Source organism: Castor canadensis, chromosome 2 (assembly GCF_047511655.1).
Source record: "Castor canadensis chromosome 2, mCasCan1.hap1v2, whole genome shotgun sequence".
In the NCBI taxonomy this organism is placed as follows: domain Eukaryota; kingdom Metazoa; phylum Chordata; class Mammalia; order Rodentia; family Castoridae; genus Castor; species Castor canadensis.
Window position 1 is genome coordinate 7,705,116 of NC_133387.1, and position 19,772 is coordinate 7,724,887.

The window sequence follows — 19,772 nt, forward strand, 5'->3', positions numbered from 1 at the left end:
ATTACTTGTATGTTTTTCTCCCTTGTCCTCAAGATAAAATGATATACTCAATTATACTAGCTGAGAGCTATGTCACATAATTAATAATGTAGACTAAACAGATTCTTCCAATAATGAATCCTTCCGTAATCTTCTGTATTATTTTAGACTCGTAATTTATATCTGTGATACAGAAATTACTCAAATTCAATTTGTTACATTACCTAAGTGCAATCATTACATACTCTTTAAAAAAATAACATATATGGGCCATATATGGTATACGCCTGTAATCCCAGCATTTAGGAGGTGGTAGCAGAAGGATTGCGAGTTTGAGGCCAGTGTAGGCCATATAGCAAGTTCCATGTCTGATCTCTTAGGTAGTTCAGGTTCAAAAAAAAAAAAGGATAGATGAATGGCTGGATGATACTGGTATACAAGAGATGTATGTAGGCATGATAAAGAAGGTTGGTAAAATGTTAGTGGTAGAACCTCAACCTGGACAGCTAGGTATTCACTATAAAATTCAACTTTTCTGACTGTTTAAAAATTTTCATAATAAAATGTTAGAAAAAATAACAATATATGAGATGGTAATAAAAGTTCCTTTAAAATGTAAGAGAATTTTCTGATAGCAAAAGCGGGACAGGAAGAAACATACATACATCTGGACTTTGACTTCTAATCTTTTCCCAGTTAGTACTTCAGACCTGAGAACATCCATACTGCCCATGTGGGTGACATCAGATTCCACTAGTTAAGGGCTCCATGAAGGAACCACATGGACTTCTAGATCCTTCTATCCTGTTTTGGGGTCTTTTTTGGCAGTACTGGGGTTTGAACTCAGGGCATCACACTTGCTAGGCAGGTGCTTTATCACTTGAGCCCTCCGCCTGTTTTGTGTTGGGTTTTTTGAGATAAGGTTTTGCAAACTATTTGCCCAGGTTGGCTTCAAACCTCAACCCTCCTGATCTCTAACTCCCAAGTACCTAGGATTACAGGCGTGAGTCATCAGCTCTCAGCTGCTTCTAAAGGACCAAGTGTACCTTCCCATGAACCATTTTACTCCAGATGAGGATGACTGTTCCTTTGTTATATAAGCACATGTTTATTTTACTAAACCATTAGGTCTCAGTACTTTTATCAGGGAAAGCGATTAACAACTCTTAGCTGTATGGTGTTACTGGGTGAAGGCACTGGACAGGTGATCTCTAAGTTCCAAATATTGAAGTGCCTATTCAAAGTCTGGTTGTTTTAACAATGAATGGCTTTGGAAGCCCCTAAGTCCTGCTTTCTTAGTGGTTGATCCCCTTTATCTGACTAGAAAAGTGAGCTGAGGAGTGGATAATATCTTCTCCTTACCTTCACTGGGGTCTGCAGGAATTGCACTTTCCTCTGGTCCTGCTTGGTCCTCTGTATTATGTTCTCCTTCTGGTTGAATCTGAGATAAGACATCAGGTTGATTCATAGCATAATCTAGGAGAGGATAAAAGGAGAGTGTATATAATAAAGAGATACACAAGTATGACACCTATTTTTCATCAAGGCTTAGCTGAATCTGTGAAGTCCACAGTTTCATGGAATTTGAGATTCCATTTGTCTCCCACCCCCAATCCACCTCCAACTATTTATGACATTTACTCAGGAAAGCAGGTAAGAGGAAATGTGATGTGTGCAAAAGCATGTGTACTAGGCTAGCTCTGCCTGCCTGCTCCTTTCATGGAGTGAGAGTGGCCGATGCCTCAGTGGGAAGCATCAGCCTCCTTTTAATGCAGGTTACCTGGGAGATGCCAGCTGACCCACTCACCACCCGGAACTTCATTCTCTGCCCTGTGACGTGACAAAAGGAGAGGTTACGATCTCCTACGTATCGAGTGTGAACTAGGCTCTTTGGCTTGAACCAGACTCTGAAGTGTGTGGGGACAGAGTGAGAATGATGACACTGGAGGAAAAGGTACTGTCTGAGTGCTCCTGGAGCTGCTGTCACCTCATTCAAAAAGTGCCAACTCAGCCTCACCCATGGATATAAGAGACTCGTAGTTGCCCTTCATGATATTCTTGTAAAGTTCCTTTTGCCATTCTTCTAATTTTTCCCACTCCGGAGTGGAAAAGTAGATAGAGACATCATCAAATGCCATAGGCACCTAAAATTATAATCACATGGGTTAGTTTCTCCCAGTGCAATTCAGTCATTCAATAAATCTTCCCCCCCAATTAGTTGCTTTTATTTTTTCTTTACATTATCAAAGGGTTGTCAATGAATATTTTAGATAGTTCTGAAAATGTTTAATACTCCGCTTGTCATTAGTACAATGCTAAAATTCCAGACATTCAATCATGCAATACAGCACATAGCTGGCACTGTTTTTTTTTTTTTTTTCAACTCTAGGCCTACACCTTGAGTCATTCCACTAGCCCTTTTTTGGGTAGTGTTTTTTGAGATAGGGTCTCACCAACTATTTCCCCAGGCTGGGCTTCAAACTGCGATCCTCCTAATCTATGCCTCCTGAGTAGCTAGAATTGCAAGTGTGAGCCACTGATGCTCACACAAAAAAAGTGCTTGCTGGCACCTTTTTTTGAGGCATGTTCAAGTGTTTTGCAAACAGTAAGAAAGGATCTCAGTGCTACACATGTTAAAACTTCCAGCTTCATTGACTCTCATTTCCTTATTTTGATCTGCCCTTATCCAAGAATATCATTCTGCAGAAGATTAGCTCTAGTTCTGTGTTGTTTCTAGTTCTTCTAGTCTTTTGCCAAATAGAGCTCCTCTTGATGCATAAGGAGGAAAGGAACGTTCCATGCCTCATGACCGAGAGCTAACAGAACTGACATCGGAAGCACGTATGGAACCAAAATTAAACTTCAAAATTCATTATGCCTTTTCTGTATATCTTTAAGTCTTTTTCTAAGCCTTGATTTTTTTTTTTTTTGTGATGGGTATTTTCAAGATAGGGGCTCACAAACTATTTGCTCAGGCTGGCTTCAAACAGTGAGCCTCCTGATCTCTGCCTCCTGAGTAGCTAGGATCACCGGCGCACAGCTCTTGAATATTTTTTTGTGTTGTTGTTTTTTAACAAACATTTTCCTCCAAATTTACTGATTTTTGGTAATGATGTAAAAAGTCTTCATTTTCCTTTTCCTGAATGTTGAGGTTCAAAATGTCAGATCTTAATTATGAACTAATCTTCATCTCTTCAATGTCTTATATGTCGATTTAGTTTATATGAACCAAATGCATGTATGTATAATAAAAAAATTAAAATATGTATTCTCCCACCTGGATGTATACAAGCTTTTTATCCTTTCTTACCACTTGACAATACAGCTTATTCCTTGGTCAATGTACTTGCAGCAAAGCAAGGTGGTTTTTGAAGAAATCTTACTTTGTGGGTAAAAGAATCAATTTTATCATTTACTTCTCATGAAAGGATTCCCATTAGTTTTTTGTATTCTGATCCACTAGAGATGGTAAAGCTTTGATATCACCACCAGCCCTAAGGACCACAGAAATTCTCACTAATTATATCCCATTTTCCCTTTTAAAGAGCTTTCAGAAGGGACTGTGAAAAGCCTCTTCTCATATTGGCTAGTTTTTTTGTATTGGTTTGGGTTTTTTGAGACAGGTCTTGCTATACAGCCCAGGCTGGCCTCAAACTTGAGATCCTCCTGCCTTAGTCTCCCAGGTGCTGGAATTACAGGCAAGAACCACCAAGACTAGCTTGCCTGGGATTTTAATTTCTGAAAGATGTCTGTTTACATTCTTTCTCTTCCTTTGGACAGATCTTGTGATGTCTTCTAAAGGCATCTTCCTCTTACTGTTTGTCAATTTGGGACCTTTTTTGGGGGCGGGTTCGGGGGGCAAAGTTCCAGGGTGTGCCTTATATATTCTTCAAATGGAACATTTTGCCTTTTAACATCTGACTTTGTTTCCTTCTTTTCCATGAGCCTCCAAGATTTCTGCTTTCTTCTGCGATCTCTTCCATTTGTGTTTGTGATGTGATTTTCTCTCTTTCTAGGCCATTGCAGTTCAGTCATTTCTCTTTAGCTTGATGACATATTTCTTCTCTGTGATACATTCATGAAAACTATGCTTTTCTTTCAACAATTATGTCTGTTCCTCTTCCAATGTCTTTTCACCTGCTAGTTATACTTTCAGCTTGGCTTCTTAAATTTTGGTATTCCTGTTTCAACCTTTCCACTGTTTCCTTAAATTTTTGGTTTAAATTCAGCAATCATTCTCTGACTCTGCAAATGAGGTCACTTGGTCTGAGAACTACTGATCTGCTGTTTCAGGTCAGAATTTTCATTTCTCTGAGTTTTCAGTGTTCACAATTTGCTGACATTTAACCTAATACCCTTAAGTTCCCTTATGGCCAACTCCTGCCATCTGTGAAGCTCACAGTTTCTCTTCACACTGACTCTTTTCAGATTGCCTCCAGACATCATTTTCACTGAATACACTAACCTCAAACTCTAGCTGTACATTTTGCAATACCACAAACACTTGACAGCCTACTTCCTTGCCAGCATATACTTTTACATACTAATTCATGATCTTTTCTTTTTTTTTAAGAGATGTGGTCTTGCTATGTTGCCCAGGCTAGACTCGCACTCCTGGGTTCAAGCAATCCTCCTGCCTTGGCCTCCCAAGTAGCTGGGACTACAGGCGCATACCACCACCCTTGGCTCCATCTCTACTAAGGGTACTATGTGGTATTCAACAGCTGATTTGAGAATTAATTGACTATCCAGTTCATCTTGAATTTTATTCTTTTCTCTTTCTAGCTCATTCCTAGATCTTGCTGCCACCAGTTTTATCTGTTAAATATAGTTTAAACTTTTCAGTTCTTCACTGACCAATATATTTATTTCTTGCTCATTTTTATGCAATTTACTAATTTAAAGGATATTTTATTGTTGCTTGATTGCGGTTTGTTTGTTTTGTATGCTGGGGATCAAACTCAGGGCCTCATACATACTACAAAAGCATTCTACCACTAATCTATATCCCCAGCCTGACTGTGGCTTTTTTTCCCAAGCAGTTAGCCCAGGGTAGAGCTGACTTATTCAGCCTCTGAAGATCTGACAGTAGCCTGTATCTCAGACAACTGCCACACTTGTATTCTTTGGATATTTTCTACCTGAGCATCAAAATTCTTTAACAGTCCTTCATTTTGCTACTTCAGCTTCTGAGTATTTTAATTTCTGAAATAAGTGGACTTTTTCTTCAACTTGTTAAGGAAGAAGTCATTTGTTATCTCTTATGAGATCAACACTAAGTATCTGATTATGGAGTTCATTTTTCTCTAACCTTGCAATCTTGGATTCACATTTTATTTTTTTCTTCAAAAATACATTTACATTCTTCTTCATACTGTTCAGGGCTTTTGGAGGGGGTTGTTTGTTTGTTTTTATTTTGCAGTACTAGAGACTAAACTCAAGGCCTCGCACATGCAAGTCATCCTCTGAGCTACATCCCCAACCTCTGATGTTTAGATTCTGACTGGAGAAACATATGTCTGTAGAGAAGTTTATCATATTCAGCTCTATTTTAGGCCACTTCTACGTCCAGATTCCAAAAATACACTTTCTCATTTGAGTTTCTAATTCTTGCTGTGTTTAGACTCTTTAACAACTCCAATTTTTGTGGAGAAAATACCTTACAACTTCATTCCTTCTAAGTCTTTAGTTTTCTTTAATTCCCCTCTTAGTTCTTGAAGCACAGCTGAAATTTTTCTTGGTAAGTTTGCTTTTCACTGAACAGACACTTGAATTCATTTTGTAACTTTATGTACTCATTCTAAAACCTTCTATGTCCGGCTTTCAGAGTCTGACAATTAGTTTTACAATGTTCACATCCTCACCCTTCAAGGTCAACATTTTTGGAACTCAGCTCAAGAGAATGTGTCAGCCCACTGTCTCCACCGGGAGGAAAACTATTGGGAAAAGTATCCACATTGGAAAGTGAGCTGGGAGCCATGTTAAAATAAGTTCTGACTTTCTTACTGTTTCAGTTTTCTTTCTAAAAGTATTTCCCATTTCCTTCTTGCTAAAGCAAAACCTCAGCAGGTCAAATTATAGCATACCTACACACAGTAACTGCAGCAAGTGCACATAAAACTTAACCGTAACAGGTGCTCTAGGCAGACCTGAGTGGGGCAGATTTCCACGTCTCTAACCATCAACATCTACTCAACTCATCTCACCAAGGCACTGGGGTCAAGTAATGAGGACCTGGGTTACGTGATACCATCCTACACTCAGGGTATTGGTACAGCCAACCATTTTCTCTATTTCTCAGTATTTTGTTTCACACAATGACATGTTACTTTTCTTTTCTTTTCTTTTTTTTTTTTTGCAGTACTGGGTTTTGAACTCAGAGCCTACACCTTGAGCCATTCTACCAGCCCATTTTTGTGATGGTTTTTTGGTTTTGGGTTTTTTGTTGTTGTTGTTGTGTTTTTTTTTCCTTTTTCTTTTATTATTCATATGTGCATACAAGGCTTGGTTCATTTCTCCCCCCTGCCCCCACCCCCTCCCTTACCACCCACTCCGCCCCCTCCCTCTCCCCCTCCCCAATACCCAGCAGAAACTGTTTTGCCCTTATTTCTAATTTTGTTGTAGAGAGAGTATAAGCAATAACAGGAAGGGACAAGGGTTTTTGCTGGTTGAGATAAGGAGAGCTATACAGGGCATTGACTCACATTGATTTCCTGTGCGTGGGTGTTACCTTCTAGGTTAATTCTTTTTGATCTAACCTTTTCTCTAGTACCTGTTCCCCTTTTCCTATTGGCCTCAGTTGCTTTTAAGGTATCTGCTTTAGTTTCTCTGCGTTAAGGGCAACAAATGCTAGCTAGTTTTCAGGTGTCTTACCTATCCTCATACCTCCCTTGTGTGCTCTCGCTTTTATCATGTAATCAAAGTCCAATCCCCTTGTTGTGTTTCTTGATCTAATGTCCACATATGAGGGAGAACATACGATTTTTGGTCTTTTGGGCCAGGCTAACCTCACTCAGAATGATGTTCTCCAATTCCATCCATTTACCAGCAAATGATAACATTTCGTTCTTCTTCATGGCTGCATAAAATTCCACTGTGTATAGATACCACATTTTCTTCATCCATTCGTCAGTGCTGGGGCATCTTGGCTGTTTCCATAACTTGGCTATTGTGAATAGTGCCGCAATAAACATGGGTGTACAGGTGCCTCTGGAGTAACCTGTGTCACAGTCTTTTGGGTATATCCCCAAGAGTGGTATTGCTGGATCAAATGGTAGATCGATGTCCAGCTTTTTAAGTAGCCTCCAAATTTTTTTCCAGAGTGGTTGTACTAGTCTACATTCCCACCAACAGTGTAAGAGGGTTCCTTTTTCCCCGCATCCTCGCCAACACCTGTTGGTGGTGGTGTTGCTGATGATGGCTATTCTAACAGGGGTGAGGTGGAATCTTAGTGTGGTTTTAATTTGCATTTCCTTTATTGCTAGAGAAGGTGAGCATTTTTTCATGTGTTTTCTGGCCATTTGAATTTCTTCTTTTGAGAAAGTTCTGTTTAGTTCACTTGCCCATTTCTTTATTGGTTCATTAGTTTTGGGAGAATTTAGTTTTTTAAGTTCCCTATATATTCTGGTTATCAGTCCTTTGTCTGATGTATAGTTGGCAAATATTTTCTCCCACTCTGTGGGTGTTCTCTTCAGTTTAGAGACCATTTCTTTTGATGAACAGAAGCTTTTTAGCTTTATGAGGTCCCATTTATCTATGCTATCTCTTAGTTGCTGTGCTGCTGGGGTTTCATTGAGAAAGTTCTTACCTATACCTACTAACTCCAGAATATTTCCTACTCTTTCCTGTATCAACTTAAGAGTTTGGGGTCTGATATTAAGATCCTTGATCCATTTTGAGTTAATCTTGGTATAGGGTGATAAACATGGATCTAGTTTCAGTTTTTTGCAGACTGCTAACCAGTTTTCCCAGCAGTTTTTGTTGAAGAGGCTGCTATTTCTCCATCGTATATTTTTAGCTCCTTTGTCAAAGATAAGTTGGTTATAGTTGTGTGGCTTCATATCTGGGTTCTCTATTCTGTTCCACTGGTCTTCATGTCTGTTTTTGTGCCAGTACCATGCTGTTTTTGTTGTTATTGCTTTGTAATATAGTTTGAAGTCAGGTATTGTGATACCTCCTGCATTGTTCTTTTGACTGAGTATTGCCTTGGCTATTCGTGGCCTCTTGTGTTTCCATATAAATTTAACAGTAGATTTTTCAATCTCTTTAATGAATGTCATTGGAATTTTGATGGGAATTGCATTAAACATGTAGATTACTTTTGGGAGTATTGACATTTTTACTATGTTGATTCTACCAATCCATGGGCATGGGAGATCTCTCCACTTTCTATAGTCTTCCTCAATCTCTTTCTTCAGAAGTGTATAGTTTTCCTTGTAGAGGTCTTTCACATCTTTTGTTAGGTTTACACCTAGGTATTTGATTTTTTTTTGAGGCTATCGTAAATGGAATTGTTTTCATACATTCTTTTTCAGTTTTCTCATTGTTAGTGTATAGAAATGCTAATGATTTTTCTATGTTGATTTTATATCCTGCTACCTTGCTATAGCTATTGATGATGTCTAGAAGCTTCTGAGTAGAGTTTTTTGGGTCTTTAAGGTATAGGATCATGTCGTCTGCAAATAGGGATATTTTGACAGTTTCTTTACCTATTTGTATTCCTTTTATTCCTTCTTCTTGCCTAATTGCTCTGGCTAGGAATTCCAGTACTATGTTGAATAGGAGTGGAGATAGTGGGCATCCTTGTCTGGTTCCTGATTTTAGAGGGAATGGTTTCAGTTTTTGTTTTTGTTTTTTTTTTAGATAGGGCCTCTCAAACTATTTGGTTGGAGCTGGTTTTGAACTGTGATCCTCCTGATCTCTGCCTCCTAAGCCACCTACACTCAGCTACATTCAACAAATCTTTAAGTGTAGACGTCTATTTAGTTGCAAAATACTGGAAAAATTAAGATTCAGTCCATCCTGTAGTTCAAAATGTTTTTAAGGAATAAGGTGATAGACCTAGAGGATATGAGTTTTGGGAGGGAGGAGACCATTGCTTATAAATAGTCACTCAGCATTAGGAACAACTGCAGAGCAGTATTTAATTCACATAACCAAACATTCTGAGAATCCACATATACAAGTTTCTCCCTAAGCACCATAATTATTAAAATACAGTTTCTGCCCAAAAGGTGCATATGACTATATGCAAATTAATAACGTGGACAAGAAAGTTTAGGAACAGTTATAATAGGGCTGGGATAACTCTAAAAGGGCTGGGACTTTTGTAGTCCTACATTTACACAAGAAAACTGAAGAGGATAATTATGAGTTCTGCCCCTGTAGTCAAAGTTTCACATAAGAAATAGTCATATTCAGGACAGAATCTCCCACTTCCCAGCACAGAATGGTCTAAAGATAGGCACTGATCCGTCGGCAAAGACTGGAACATTCTTCTGTGAAGAAATACAAGAGTTATCTGGAGAAACTAAAGTGCCCAGCGCAGATGTCATTACCTGATATAAAGCTTTCTTATCCTGGCACTGGGTTATGTATAGTAATGGCTGGCTCTGCCTCCTCTCACCTGACAGCTTTCTCAGTTTTATTCTTAAATGTAAACTAATTACTAAGTATCAATGACCATTTGGGGCCATAACTCAAGTTGTAGAGCACTTGCCTAGCAAGCATGAGGCCCTGAGTTCAAACCCCTGTACTGCCAAAAAAAGAAAACACTGTTACAATAAAGTAAAATCAGGATGCTATGGAAAAAAAGACAATGAGGCGGACAGACAACAGACACTGGGTGAATAAAATGTATATATCTTTGAGTATGGCTACACTTTTTTCCAAACTTAAAAAACGTAATGAGCTGGGCACCAGGTGACTCACGCCTGTAATCCTAGCCACCCAGGAGACAAGAGATCAGGAAGATCGCGGTTTGAAGCCAGCCTTGGCAAACAGCCTGCAAGACCCTATCTCGAAAAAAAACCCGTCACAAAAATGGGCTGGTAGAGTGGCTCAAGGTGTAGGCCCTGAGTTCAAGCCCCAGATCCACCAAAAAAATTAAAAATTCAATGAAAGAGCCAGGCACTGGTGGCTCATACCTGTAATCCTAGCTACTGAGGAGGGTGAGATCCTCAGGCCAGCTAGGGCAGATAGTTCATGAGCATCTCAAAAAAAACAGACTCCATCTCCAAAACAACCAGAACAAAATGAACTGGCATCTCAAGTGTTAGTGTCTGCTTTGCAAGTGCAAAGCCCTGACTTCTAACCCAAGTCCTACTAAAAATAATAATAAAAAGGTAAATAAATAAAATGAAAACAAAAATTCAATAAGAGGACTGGAAGATAAAGTCATGATAGTCTGTCAGAATATAGAACACAAAGACAGGTAAAGAAAAGAGAACCAGGTGTGGTGTACATACCTGAAATAGCAGCTACTTGGGTGGGTAAGGCAGGAGGATCACTTGAGGCCACAGTTAGAAACCAACCTGAGCAATGTGTTGAGACTGGGAAAGGTAGAGGAGGTGAAGACACAGAGTGAGTGAGAGAGTGAGAGCGAAAGCAAGAGAGAGAGAATAAACACAAAGAATAAATCCAGAAGGTTCGATATCTAACTAGTAAGAATTCCAGAAAGTAAGAACAGAGGGAGAGAAAAGAGAAAGAGAGGCAGGGAGGGGGAGAGGAAAGAGTAAGGGAAAGAGAAAGCAGGGGAAAGTGAAAGAGAGAGAAAGAGAGAATTAATACAAAGACTAAACCTAGGAGGTTCGATAGCTAACTAATAAGAGTTCCAGAAAGTGAGGACAGAGGAAATGGAGAAAATTTTATTTTTTTAAACTAAGAAATTAAAGAGAATTTTCTAGGAGAATACAAGTTTTTAGAGTACACTAAACACACAGCACAACTGGGTAAAAGAAAAATCTGTGTCTAGACACATCATTATGGTATTTCATATTATCAACTCTACAAAGAAGATTCCAGAAACTTCCAGGGAAAGGAATAATTTTCTACAAAGGAATAAAAATCAGATTACTCAAAAACAACACTGTATAGTAAAAGATAATGAAGTAATAGCTCAAAATCTGAGGGAGAAGTGTTTTCACAAAATCTTAAAAACTAAAATATCAATCCCATATTGAATTAAAGATATTCCAAATATGCAAGGACTCAAAAAGTATGCCTCCTGTGCATCTTTTCTTAGGAAGTTTCTTTCTTTCTCTCTCTTTTTTTTTAGTGGTACTAGGGTTTGAACTTAGGGCCTCACGCTTGTTAGTCAGGCGCTCTAGCATTTGAGCCACTGAACTAGCCTTTTTTGTGTTGGGTTTTTTCAAGATAGAGCTATTTACCTGGGCTGGCCTCAAACCACAATCCCCCTAATCTATGCCTCCAAAATAGGTAGGCTTACTGGCGTGAGCCTCTTGTGCCTGGATGCTTTTTTTTTGAGATGGGGCCTCACTTTATGCCCTGGCCGGCCTGAACCAAAATTCTCCTATTTAAGCTTCCAGCATAGTGGAATGACAGATGTGTGTACCATACCCAGCTTTTATTGGTTGAGGTGTGGGTTTCCTGAACTTTTTGCCAGGTCTGGCCTCAAATGCAGTCCTCCTGATCTCTGCCTCCCAAGTAGCTAGGATTATAGATATGAGCAACCACACCCAGACTAGAGAAACTATTCTAAAAAAAATGAAGACAAACTTCAACAGAGCTGAATATAGACTAACTTTCTTCTCTAGTCCATTTTCCAGATTCTGTATAGTTTGCACTGAATATTAACTTATTACATAAGATCACAACTCACTGGTATTGTATAGGTCTTAACATACTCCCTTTCATAAATTTAACATAGTATTTAAGATTTCAAGATCCATACAGTACTATTAATTTATGATAGCTCTTATTAATACTATTTTCCCTCTCTAATTGTTTTATTTGTGTTGATATTTTCTCCTTAGTTAGAAATTTTGTTCCTTAGGGGCTAGAACCATAAACTACTATTCTTTACATTCTGCTCAGTAACTAAAATCAGGCTGAATAAACTTATAAAGTTAATAGTCTGTTTTTGTTTAGCCTAACTACAAGCAATCTGTTTTAGTTTATAACAAAAATACATCTGATGAATACTGATGGCTCATGCCTGTAATCCTAGCTATTTCAGGAGGGAGAGATTAGGAGGATTGCGGTTCCAGCCCGGGGGGATACTTTGTGAGATCCTACCTCGAAAATAACCAACACAAAACAAGGCTGGTGGAGTGGCTCAAGCCTTAGAGCACCTGCTTACCAAGCCTGAGGCCCTGAGTTCAACAGACACACACACACACACACACACACACACACACACACACACACAAAATACATCTGACAAAATAGTGACAAAAATAAAGGACCAGGATGGAGCTCTTGTTTCAATTTTAAATTAAACACATTCACTTTCCTCTTCCACTGACATACTAGTAAATAAGGTCAGGAGAGACTATATCCACAATGGAACAAAGAACAAGGAGGGGCCATTGGGTAGATCAGTTTTTGGTGAGATTCTCATTGAGAGCTGAGGAGTTAGGCAGTTCTCAATAGTCAATAGTCAGCTCCTCTGAGAGAGGCCACACAGGAGAGAGCCACAGTCAAGGAACCCAAAGAAATTCTGAACCTAAAGTTGGCAGACACATAGGAGTAAAAAGTGGTTATGAACAGCAGTTTAGAGGCCTGTTTTTAGAACAGTGGCCCCTCCTTTTCCACCTCATCAGTCTTGCCAGAGAGAGACAGCAGCAGCATTTATCTCAAAACTGAAACCAGAGCCCTCACCTCTAAAAAAATTTAACAACCTGCCTAGAGACAGCATGGATTTCCAGCCAGGGTGCTGACGACTTAGGGTACCACCTGACTTTCTGGGTGGTCTCTACCTATCTGCTCCTTGCCAAGGCATCTTGGTGTGATGAAACACCTATAGGAAGGGTCCTGTCTTGCAAAGAACAAACTCTTGAATAAAAAGACCTGTGTCATTGCAGAAGATGCATGCCGGCTTCATATAACTGTTAATCAACCTAATTCTTTACTTGTCAATATGAACAACCAGCCAAGGATTAGCCAATATTCAAAAATAAGTAACAGTACCAAGATGAACGGACACTACCAATAGTACTAGAAGAAAAATAAACCAAAATAAACCTCTAATCTACATTTTCACCAAAATTTGAGCATACATAGCATCCATTTTAAAAATTCAGGCTGCTTTAAAAGGAGTCTAAAATAAATATTCTTGAAAATTAAATATATAATTGTTAAAAATGAGAAGGGAAAAGAAGTATTACAAAAATAGAAACATAAGAGAAAACTTCTCAGAGCTGATGACATCAGACTTCTGTCACATTAAGTGTTGAAAATAACTTTTTTTTCAGTACTGGGGCTTGAACTCAGGGCCTATACCTTGAGCCACTCCACTAGCCCTATTTTTGTAAAGGAGGCACTCTACTGCCTGAGCCACACCTCAAGTCTACACTAGCCCTATTTTTGTGAAGGGTGTTTCATGATAGGGTCACGCGGAAGTGTTTGCCTGGGCTGGCTTGGAACTGCGATCCTCCTGATCTCCACCTCCTGAGTACCTAGGATTACAGGTATGAACGACTAGTGCCTGGTGAAAATAAAATTTTTTAAACTTCCACCCATACACACCCTCAATACATTTTAGAAAAACATACAATGCTTCCAGACAGGGAAAAATACAAACAAATGAGGAGTTCATAATGACAGCATTTGATGTCATGAGACAAAGGCCCAATGACTTTAAAATTCTAGAGTATCATTCAGCCTTAAAAAGGAAGGACATTCTGATACATACTACAACATGGATGAACCTTGAGGTCATCATGCTAAATGAAATAAATCATTCACAGAAGAACAAATGCTGCATGACTCTGTTTATATAGTAGGTGCCTAGTCAAATTTATTGAAACTGAAAGTAAAGGCTGGGGATGTAGCTCAGTGGTACAGCACTTGTCTAGCATGAGCAAGCCTTAGGTTCCATCCCCAGCACCACAAAAAAGAATGGTGATTGCCAGGGACTGTGGGCAATGAATAGTGTAAAAGTATAGAGTTTCAGTTTGGGAAGATGGAAAAGATTTAGAGATAAAGAGGGCTCATGATTGCTCCTACTTGAATGTACTTAAGGCCACTGAAATGTCATTAAGTAGCAAATGGTTAAAATAGTAAATTTTGTATATAAAACCATATTAAAAAGAAAAAATAGGGCTGGGATGTTGCTCAGTCGTGAAGCTCTCTTAGCATGTATGAGGCCATGGGTTCCAACCCCAGCATAGCATCAAGAAATAAACTAATTAAAATTAAAAACAAAGAAAGAAATTTTTTGAGGGAAAATTATTTTGGACCTAGAACTTAACATTTAAATGTAAGGGTAGAGTAAAGGCATTTTCAACAAAGCAAGGACACAAAAAATTATTTTCTATATTTCAATCTAGTACACCTTCAAACCATTTTGACCAGAATCAAATACATTTTAATTTCATGAAGAAATAATTAGGATGAATCATATTATTTTATATATGCTTTTGGCAATACTGGGATTTGAACTCAAGGCCTCACACTTGCTCTACCACTTGAGCTACTCTGCCAGCAAGATGGACAATTTAAATGCTATCCATTTATCTAGGGAAGACAATAACTTTAACTTACCCAAACTGCTCTTCTAGTAACAAATACTAAATTTAAGTGAGCCCAAAGAACATCTGGAAGGACTCCATGATTCTCCTGCCTTAGCTACTGAGTCCTGGGGTTAGAAGCAGGCAACACCACCTAGTCAGGTGATTCCTATGTACAGCCAGGACTGAAAAATACTGCCCTTTATGATTTGACCCTCTACCCATTTCTCCAATCATGTGCCTATTCAAGCATGCCTATCAGCTAACTGGCCTTTTTCATTTTCCTTTGTATTACAAATCTCTTGCGCCTTAGGGATTTTGCATCAGTTACTCTATTCTGCCTGGAAAGCTCTTCTTCAAATCTTCTCACTGGGGTCCTTCCCTGAAGTTCACTCGCAGCCTAAAAATTACTCCTTAATGAGAACTTCTCTGACATCCTGTAACATTTCAGAGAAGATGACATCCTCTTGAAAACAGACCACCAGAAAGTATTTTGATTTACTTTTATCAAAGTATTTAAATGTATTTGTATATGTGTTTATATTTTCTTTCCCCAGGAAAAATATAAGCCCCAAGAGAGCTTACTAGTGAATTGTTCACTGCTATGTCCTTAGGATGCAGATCAAATAGGAAGTTTTCAAGAAATGTTTGTTGAACAAATCAGTAAATAGGCATGTTTGGAAACTGGCTGCCTGAAGGGTGTCTGCCATAGCTTTAGAATAAGGTTTACTTCCTTTTGCTTTAGGGGCTGTTTCCTCGAGCAGTGTGGCACATCCAGCATGCTGCTTCTATAAAGGCCAGGATCCACATCAATCCTAGACCTACAGTTATTCTCCAACACTTACATTAACCATGTCACAGTACATCTCTTACCTTGTCCTCCCTCTAACTTTTCACCAGAATTGCCAACAAATTCAAATTAACTGATACTGAATTTAGATTCCTCACTGATATTCTCCCCCTTAAACTTCAAGTTAACAGAGATAGAAGTGGAGCTGGCAGAGTGGCTTAAGTGGTAAGAGCACCTGCCTAGCATATATGAGGCCCTGAGTTCAAATTCAGTACCCTCCCCCCCCGCCAAAAAAAGGAAAAAAAAAAGCTGGCACATGGCTCAGGAGGATCAGGGTTTGAAGCCAGCCCAAGCTAAATAGTTTGTAAGACCCTATCTTGAAAATACTCAACACAAAAAAGGCCTATTGGATTGGCTCAAGTGGTAGAACATGTGCCTAGCAAGTGGGAGGCCCTAAATTCAAACCTCAGTACTGACAACAAAAAAAAAAAGAAAAAAGAAAAACAAAGAAGTGACTCCTGTTTAAGTAAGACAGGAGAAAGCAAAGGCAAAAACACCCATCTACCAGATAGCCAACTCTGGCTGGGAAAGTGTTAAAACACCAGCAGCTTAACACTCTAAATGAGCACCAGAATGAACATAAAATGTTTCCCAAATAGATAAACACAAAACACCCTCATGGTTACTTCCATTAAAACATTTTAAGAAATTTAAAAAGAAAGTAAAAATATCTAAGCAACTGATTGACCAAGACTATCCCTTTGCTACCAGTGTATCACTTTATACCTAAAAGTGAAGTATTACCTTTGGTATATCTCCTTTAATACCTGGAGGGAGCCTCAGGATCCAGAAGTTCCTGTTTCTCAACAAGTTCTCCAGGTTCTCCAGTCGCCTCTGCAGCAGCCCATACTCCTGCAGCAGAGTCCCCAGTACAGCCCACTTGCCATCCAGCTGGTTCCCAAGCTCAGTCACTGTTTTTTCACAGCTGGCTAGCTTCTTCTCTGCTGTCCCTGTTCTGCCTTCTAGATGTAGGAGTCGCCGGCTGTGGACCTCCACTTTCCTCTCTATGGCCTGCACAGCAGCCACCACTGTCCACAGGGAGATGGCTGCGGTCTGCAGGTGTGCCTCATTTGTTGCTGGAGGTGTAGGAAGAGGAAGGGGCTGCAAGGATGTAAGGCACTCGGTGTCCCATTCAGAAGTCTGTGAGCAATGGAGAGATGGGATAGACAAGACATAGAGTATTAGAAGGAGCCCTAACTCCAAACAACAATCAGATAAGGACTGCTGAACAGTCCGGCTGAGATTAATCTTAACACAATTTCACAACAGTTTTACAGCGCCTGCATCAGTCTAACTGTTTTGGAGCTCACTGGCATCACAAGCCAACAGAACTGTTTTGGTGGTTCCGAAATGGATTTAGAAAGATACTGAATAAATGGAACTGGTTTTTTAAGAACCAGTCTGGCACGTCTCCTCTAATATCAGGCCTAGAGGTTCAGGTTGCTACTATCTCCTCTATCTCTAGAAAAAGCAAAAGTACACAAAGATCCTTTCCAGGTTTCTCTGAACTCAGCACCGTCTGACAAACCCCTTATAGACACATGCTCTGGCCCCATTGGCCATCCAGTTTACATGCCACAACCATACCATTCAGTAATAACTGAACAAGCTGAGATGGTGAGCCTGGAGAAAACATGACAACTGATCTTAAATATTTGAGGGTTATAAAACAGAAGACAGAACAGACTTGCTTAATCTTACTCTACATCACTCTGAAAGGCAGACTAGGATCAACACCTAGAAATTTTTCAGGCTGACAAACCTTGGTCTATAATAAATAATTTTTAACTAAATCTTTCCAAGAAAGTAAAAGGCTGCTTTATCATTGAACATACTTTGAATCAAAGAGTAGAAGAAATTCCTGTAACAAACAGCAGGTTGGACTAGGATGATCTAAACAAAGCCTTCTAACTCTCTAACTTGATAACAACTTTCTGGCTACCACCTCCTCTACTGCAGTCCTTTATTCTCATTTCACCTGGTCTGCGATTCCATTAATAATAATTTCAGCCCTTTGATGATTCCATTTGTTCCTGGCTTATCTGCCTATTCCTGGCTTTGCTTTCTTCTCTGCTTGGCCATTCCAGCCACTTTTAATTCCTCTTTAACTCATGTTTCTCTGACTCACCTGCTTAGCCAATCCCCAGCCTTGACTCAATCTGGTCATTCTGTTTCTGTAAGCAGGCTGGTAAGACCTACTAAAGGAAATCACACAGCCACGTGAGCTGCTGTCAGCACACACCAATGATCTCCATCTCAGTGGGGACCTGAAGACTGTCAGGTGCCCTCCAGGCTTCTTTTCCCATTTTATAAGGTAGCCATTACCAACCCTCAAACTAATGGGTACAAAAATCTGGAGATTTTGTAGGTCTGGTCAGTAGGTCTGGGAGGAAAATGGAAATTTTGCGTTTTTAACAATCTCAGGCGATGCTGCCTCTCCTGATTCAGGGAGTCATGAGGAGTACAAAACCTCTTGACCACACGGCCCCCTCACTCAAAGGAGATGACTTGGCTTTCTACTTTGAGAAGAAAATTGAAGTAATTCCACCTACACTCTTCCAATTTTCTCTCCATATTCCTTTTCACTTCCTACTTATCAGTAACTTAATACACGCTGTCTTCTTCCTGACTCAGAAGTTTCACCCTACTTAAAGCCAATCTCTCCACTTATGCCCTGAATGTCAGCCCCTTCTCTTTTTTGGGGGTGCGGGGGAGGGTACAGTACTAGTGTTTGAACTCATGGTCTCACACTTGAGGTTCAGGTGCTCTATCAATTGAGCTACACCACAGCCCTTGTTTTGGTCTTTTTGAGACAGGGTCTTACAATGTAGCCCTGGCTAGCCCCAAATTCAGGATCCTCCTGTCTCCACCTCCTGAGTGCTGGAATTACAGGTGTGCCCCACTACACCTGCTCTTTTTACTTTTTAAACATGACTACTAGAGAATTTAAAATTATGTGCGTGGTTTCCAGTACATTTCTACGGGACACACGATGACTTCTTACCATCTTAAAAAGGTTTTCGAAAAAAAAAAAATATGTCCAAGAGAAAAGGTGGCAGTCCCTTCTTGCTCCCCACCCCATTGCTGCTGCTCTATTTTCCTCCTCTTCCTTTTCTCACTCTCCAGCTACTCCTCAGTGGACCGGTCTTGCTCCTGACCTATTAAAACATCTCTCCTGGAGGAGGCCAAAGGCTTCTTAGGTGGCGAGTTCAAGCCCTGTTTTCCAGTCATTCTTCTACTGACCAGTCCCTCTTCGTGAATGGCTGCGTGCAGGGACTGTCCCGGTTGCCTTGGTGGCCCTGGCAACTGGCGCACTGCTGGGCCCACTGCAGGCCTGCAGTAAATCAGCACACGCTCGGATCCGCCAAGGGCTCGCCGTGTGCGGGCGCGGGGCCCCGCTGTCACGCCTGTCCTTTGGCAGGCGCACCCGACTCTCAGGTGACTGCAATGTGTGACGACAGGTCCCCACAGCAGGGAGAAAAGCTGTCGGCCTGCAAAACACCCCCACCCAAGCCCACTTCCCGGTTCTGCAGACTGACATGACGCGGGACAGCACGTCTGGGCTTGCAACCTCCAACCGGGGGTTCCCCGGGCCTCGCCCCCGGAGGAGCAGAATTTGGGGCTGCGGACAGGGACTCCGCTGCCCCTGGGGGCTGCACAGCCGGGCTCGCGAGACGTGGCGGGACGCCGCCCCCAGATGCCCCCCCTCCTCCTTCCCTTCCCCGACACCCGAGTCGCAGGGACCCTCCGTTCTCGCAGCCATATCGCGCCGCCCTTACCGGAGCCGCGGCCGCCTCGGCCATGGCCCTGCGCTGCCCGGCCCCGCGAACCGCCGCCGCCGCCGCCGCCGCCGCCCCACACGGGCCCCGCCGCCGGTTCCTCTCCGCAGGCGGCGCGGCACGGCCCGTCCTTGTCTTTCAAGCACTGACGCGGCTCGCGCAGCAGTCGGGTCTCCAGGCGCGCGGGGACGCGGCGGAGCCGGGTAGGGAGCAGCCTCCGCCGCACCGGCTGCAGCGGCCCCTCAGCGGGCGCAGGCTGAGCAGCGAGTGCGCTCGGAGCCGCGCAGGCCTAGACGCGCCGCTCGCCGGGCGGTCCGCCGCGGCCAGCGCGCCCCCTGGCGGCCCCCACGGCTGCCGCGCGCAGAGGCTGCGTGTCTGCAACCCACGTGGGCTCTGTTTTCTCTCGCATCCGAAGAAGGCCCCACAAATGATACTTTAGGGCCCAGCCGCAAGTAAGGGCTTGTTCTGGGCAGT

At 41.3% G+C, this 19,772-nt stretch overlaps 1 protein-coding gene and 2 pseudogenes across 1 annotated transcript in view; all 3 read right to left on the reverse strand.

Annotated features, from left to right (window-relative positions):
* Znf398 (zinc finger protein 398) overlaps positions 1–19,542 on the reverse strand; it is a 40,021-nt gene extending 20,479 nt beyond the window's left edge. The window contains exons 1-4 of the mRNA XM_074061212.1: positions 19,299–19,542; positions 16,264–16,659; positions 1,997–2,123; positions 1,342–1,455 (exon numbers count right to left, since the gene is read on the reverse strand). Coding sequence (XP_073917313.1) covers positions 1,342–1,455; positions 1,997–2,123; positions 16,264–16,659; positions 19,299–19,322 — 661 coding nt within the window. The 5' untranslated portion in view covers positions 19,323–19,542. The remainder of the gene's footprint in view (positions 1–1,341; positions 1,456–1,996; positions 2,124–16,263; positions 16,660–19,298) is intronic.
* LOC141416821 (uncharacterized) lies at positions 3,802–4,671 on the reverse strand (annotated as a pseudogene).
* Positions 4,521–6,482, reverse strand: LOC141418893 (centrosomal protein of 83 kDa-like; annotated as a pseudogene).
* Positions 19,543–19,772: the final 230 nt, after the last annotated feature.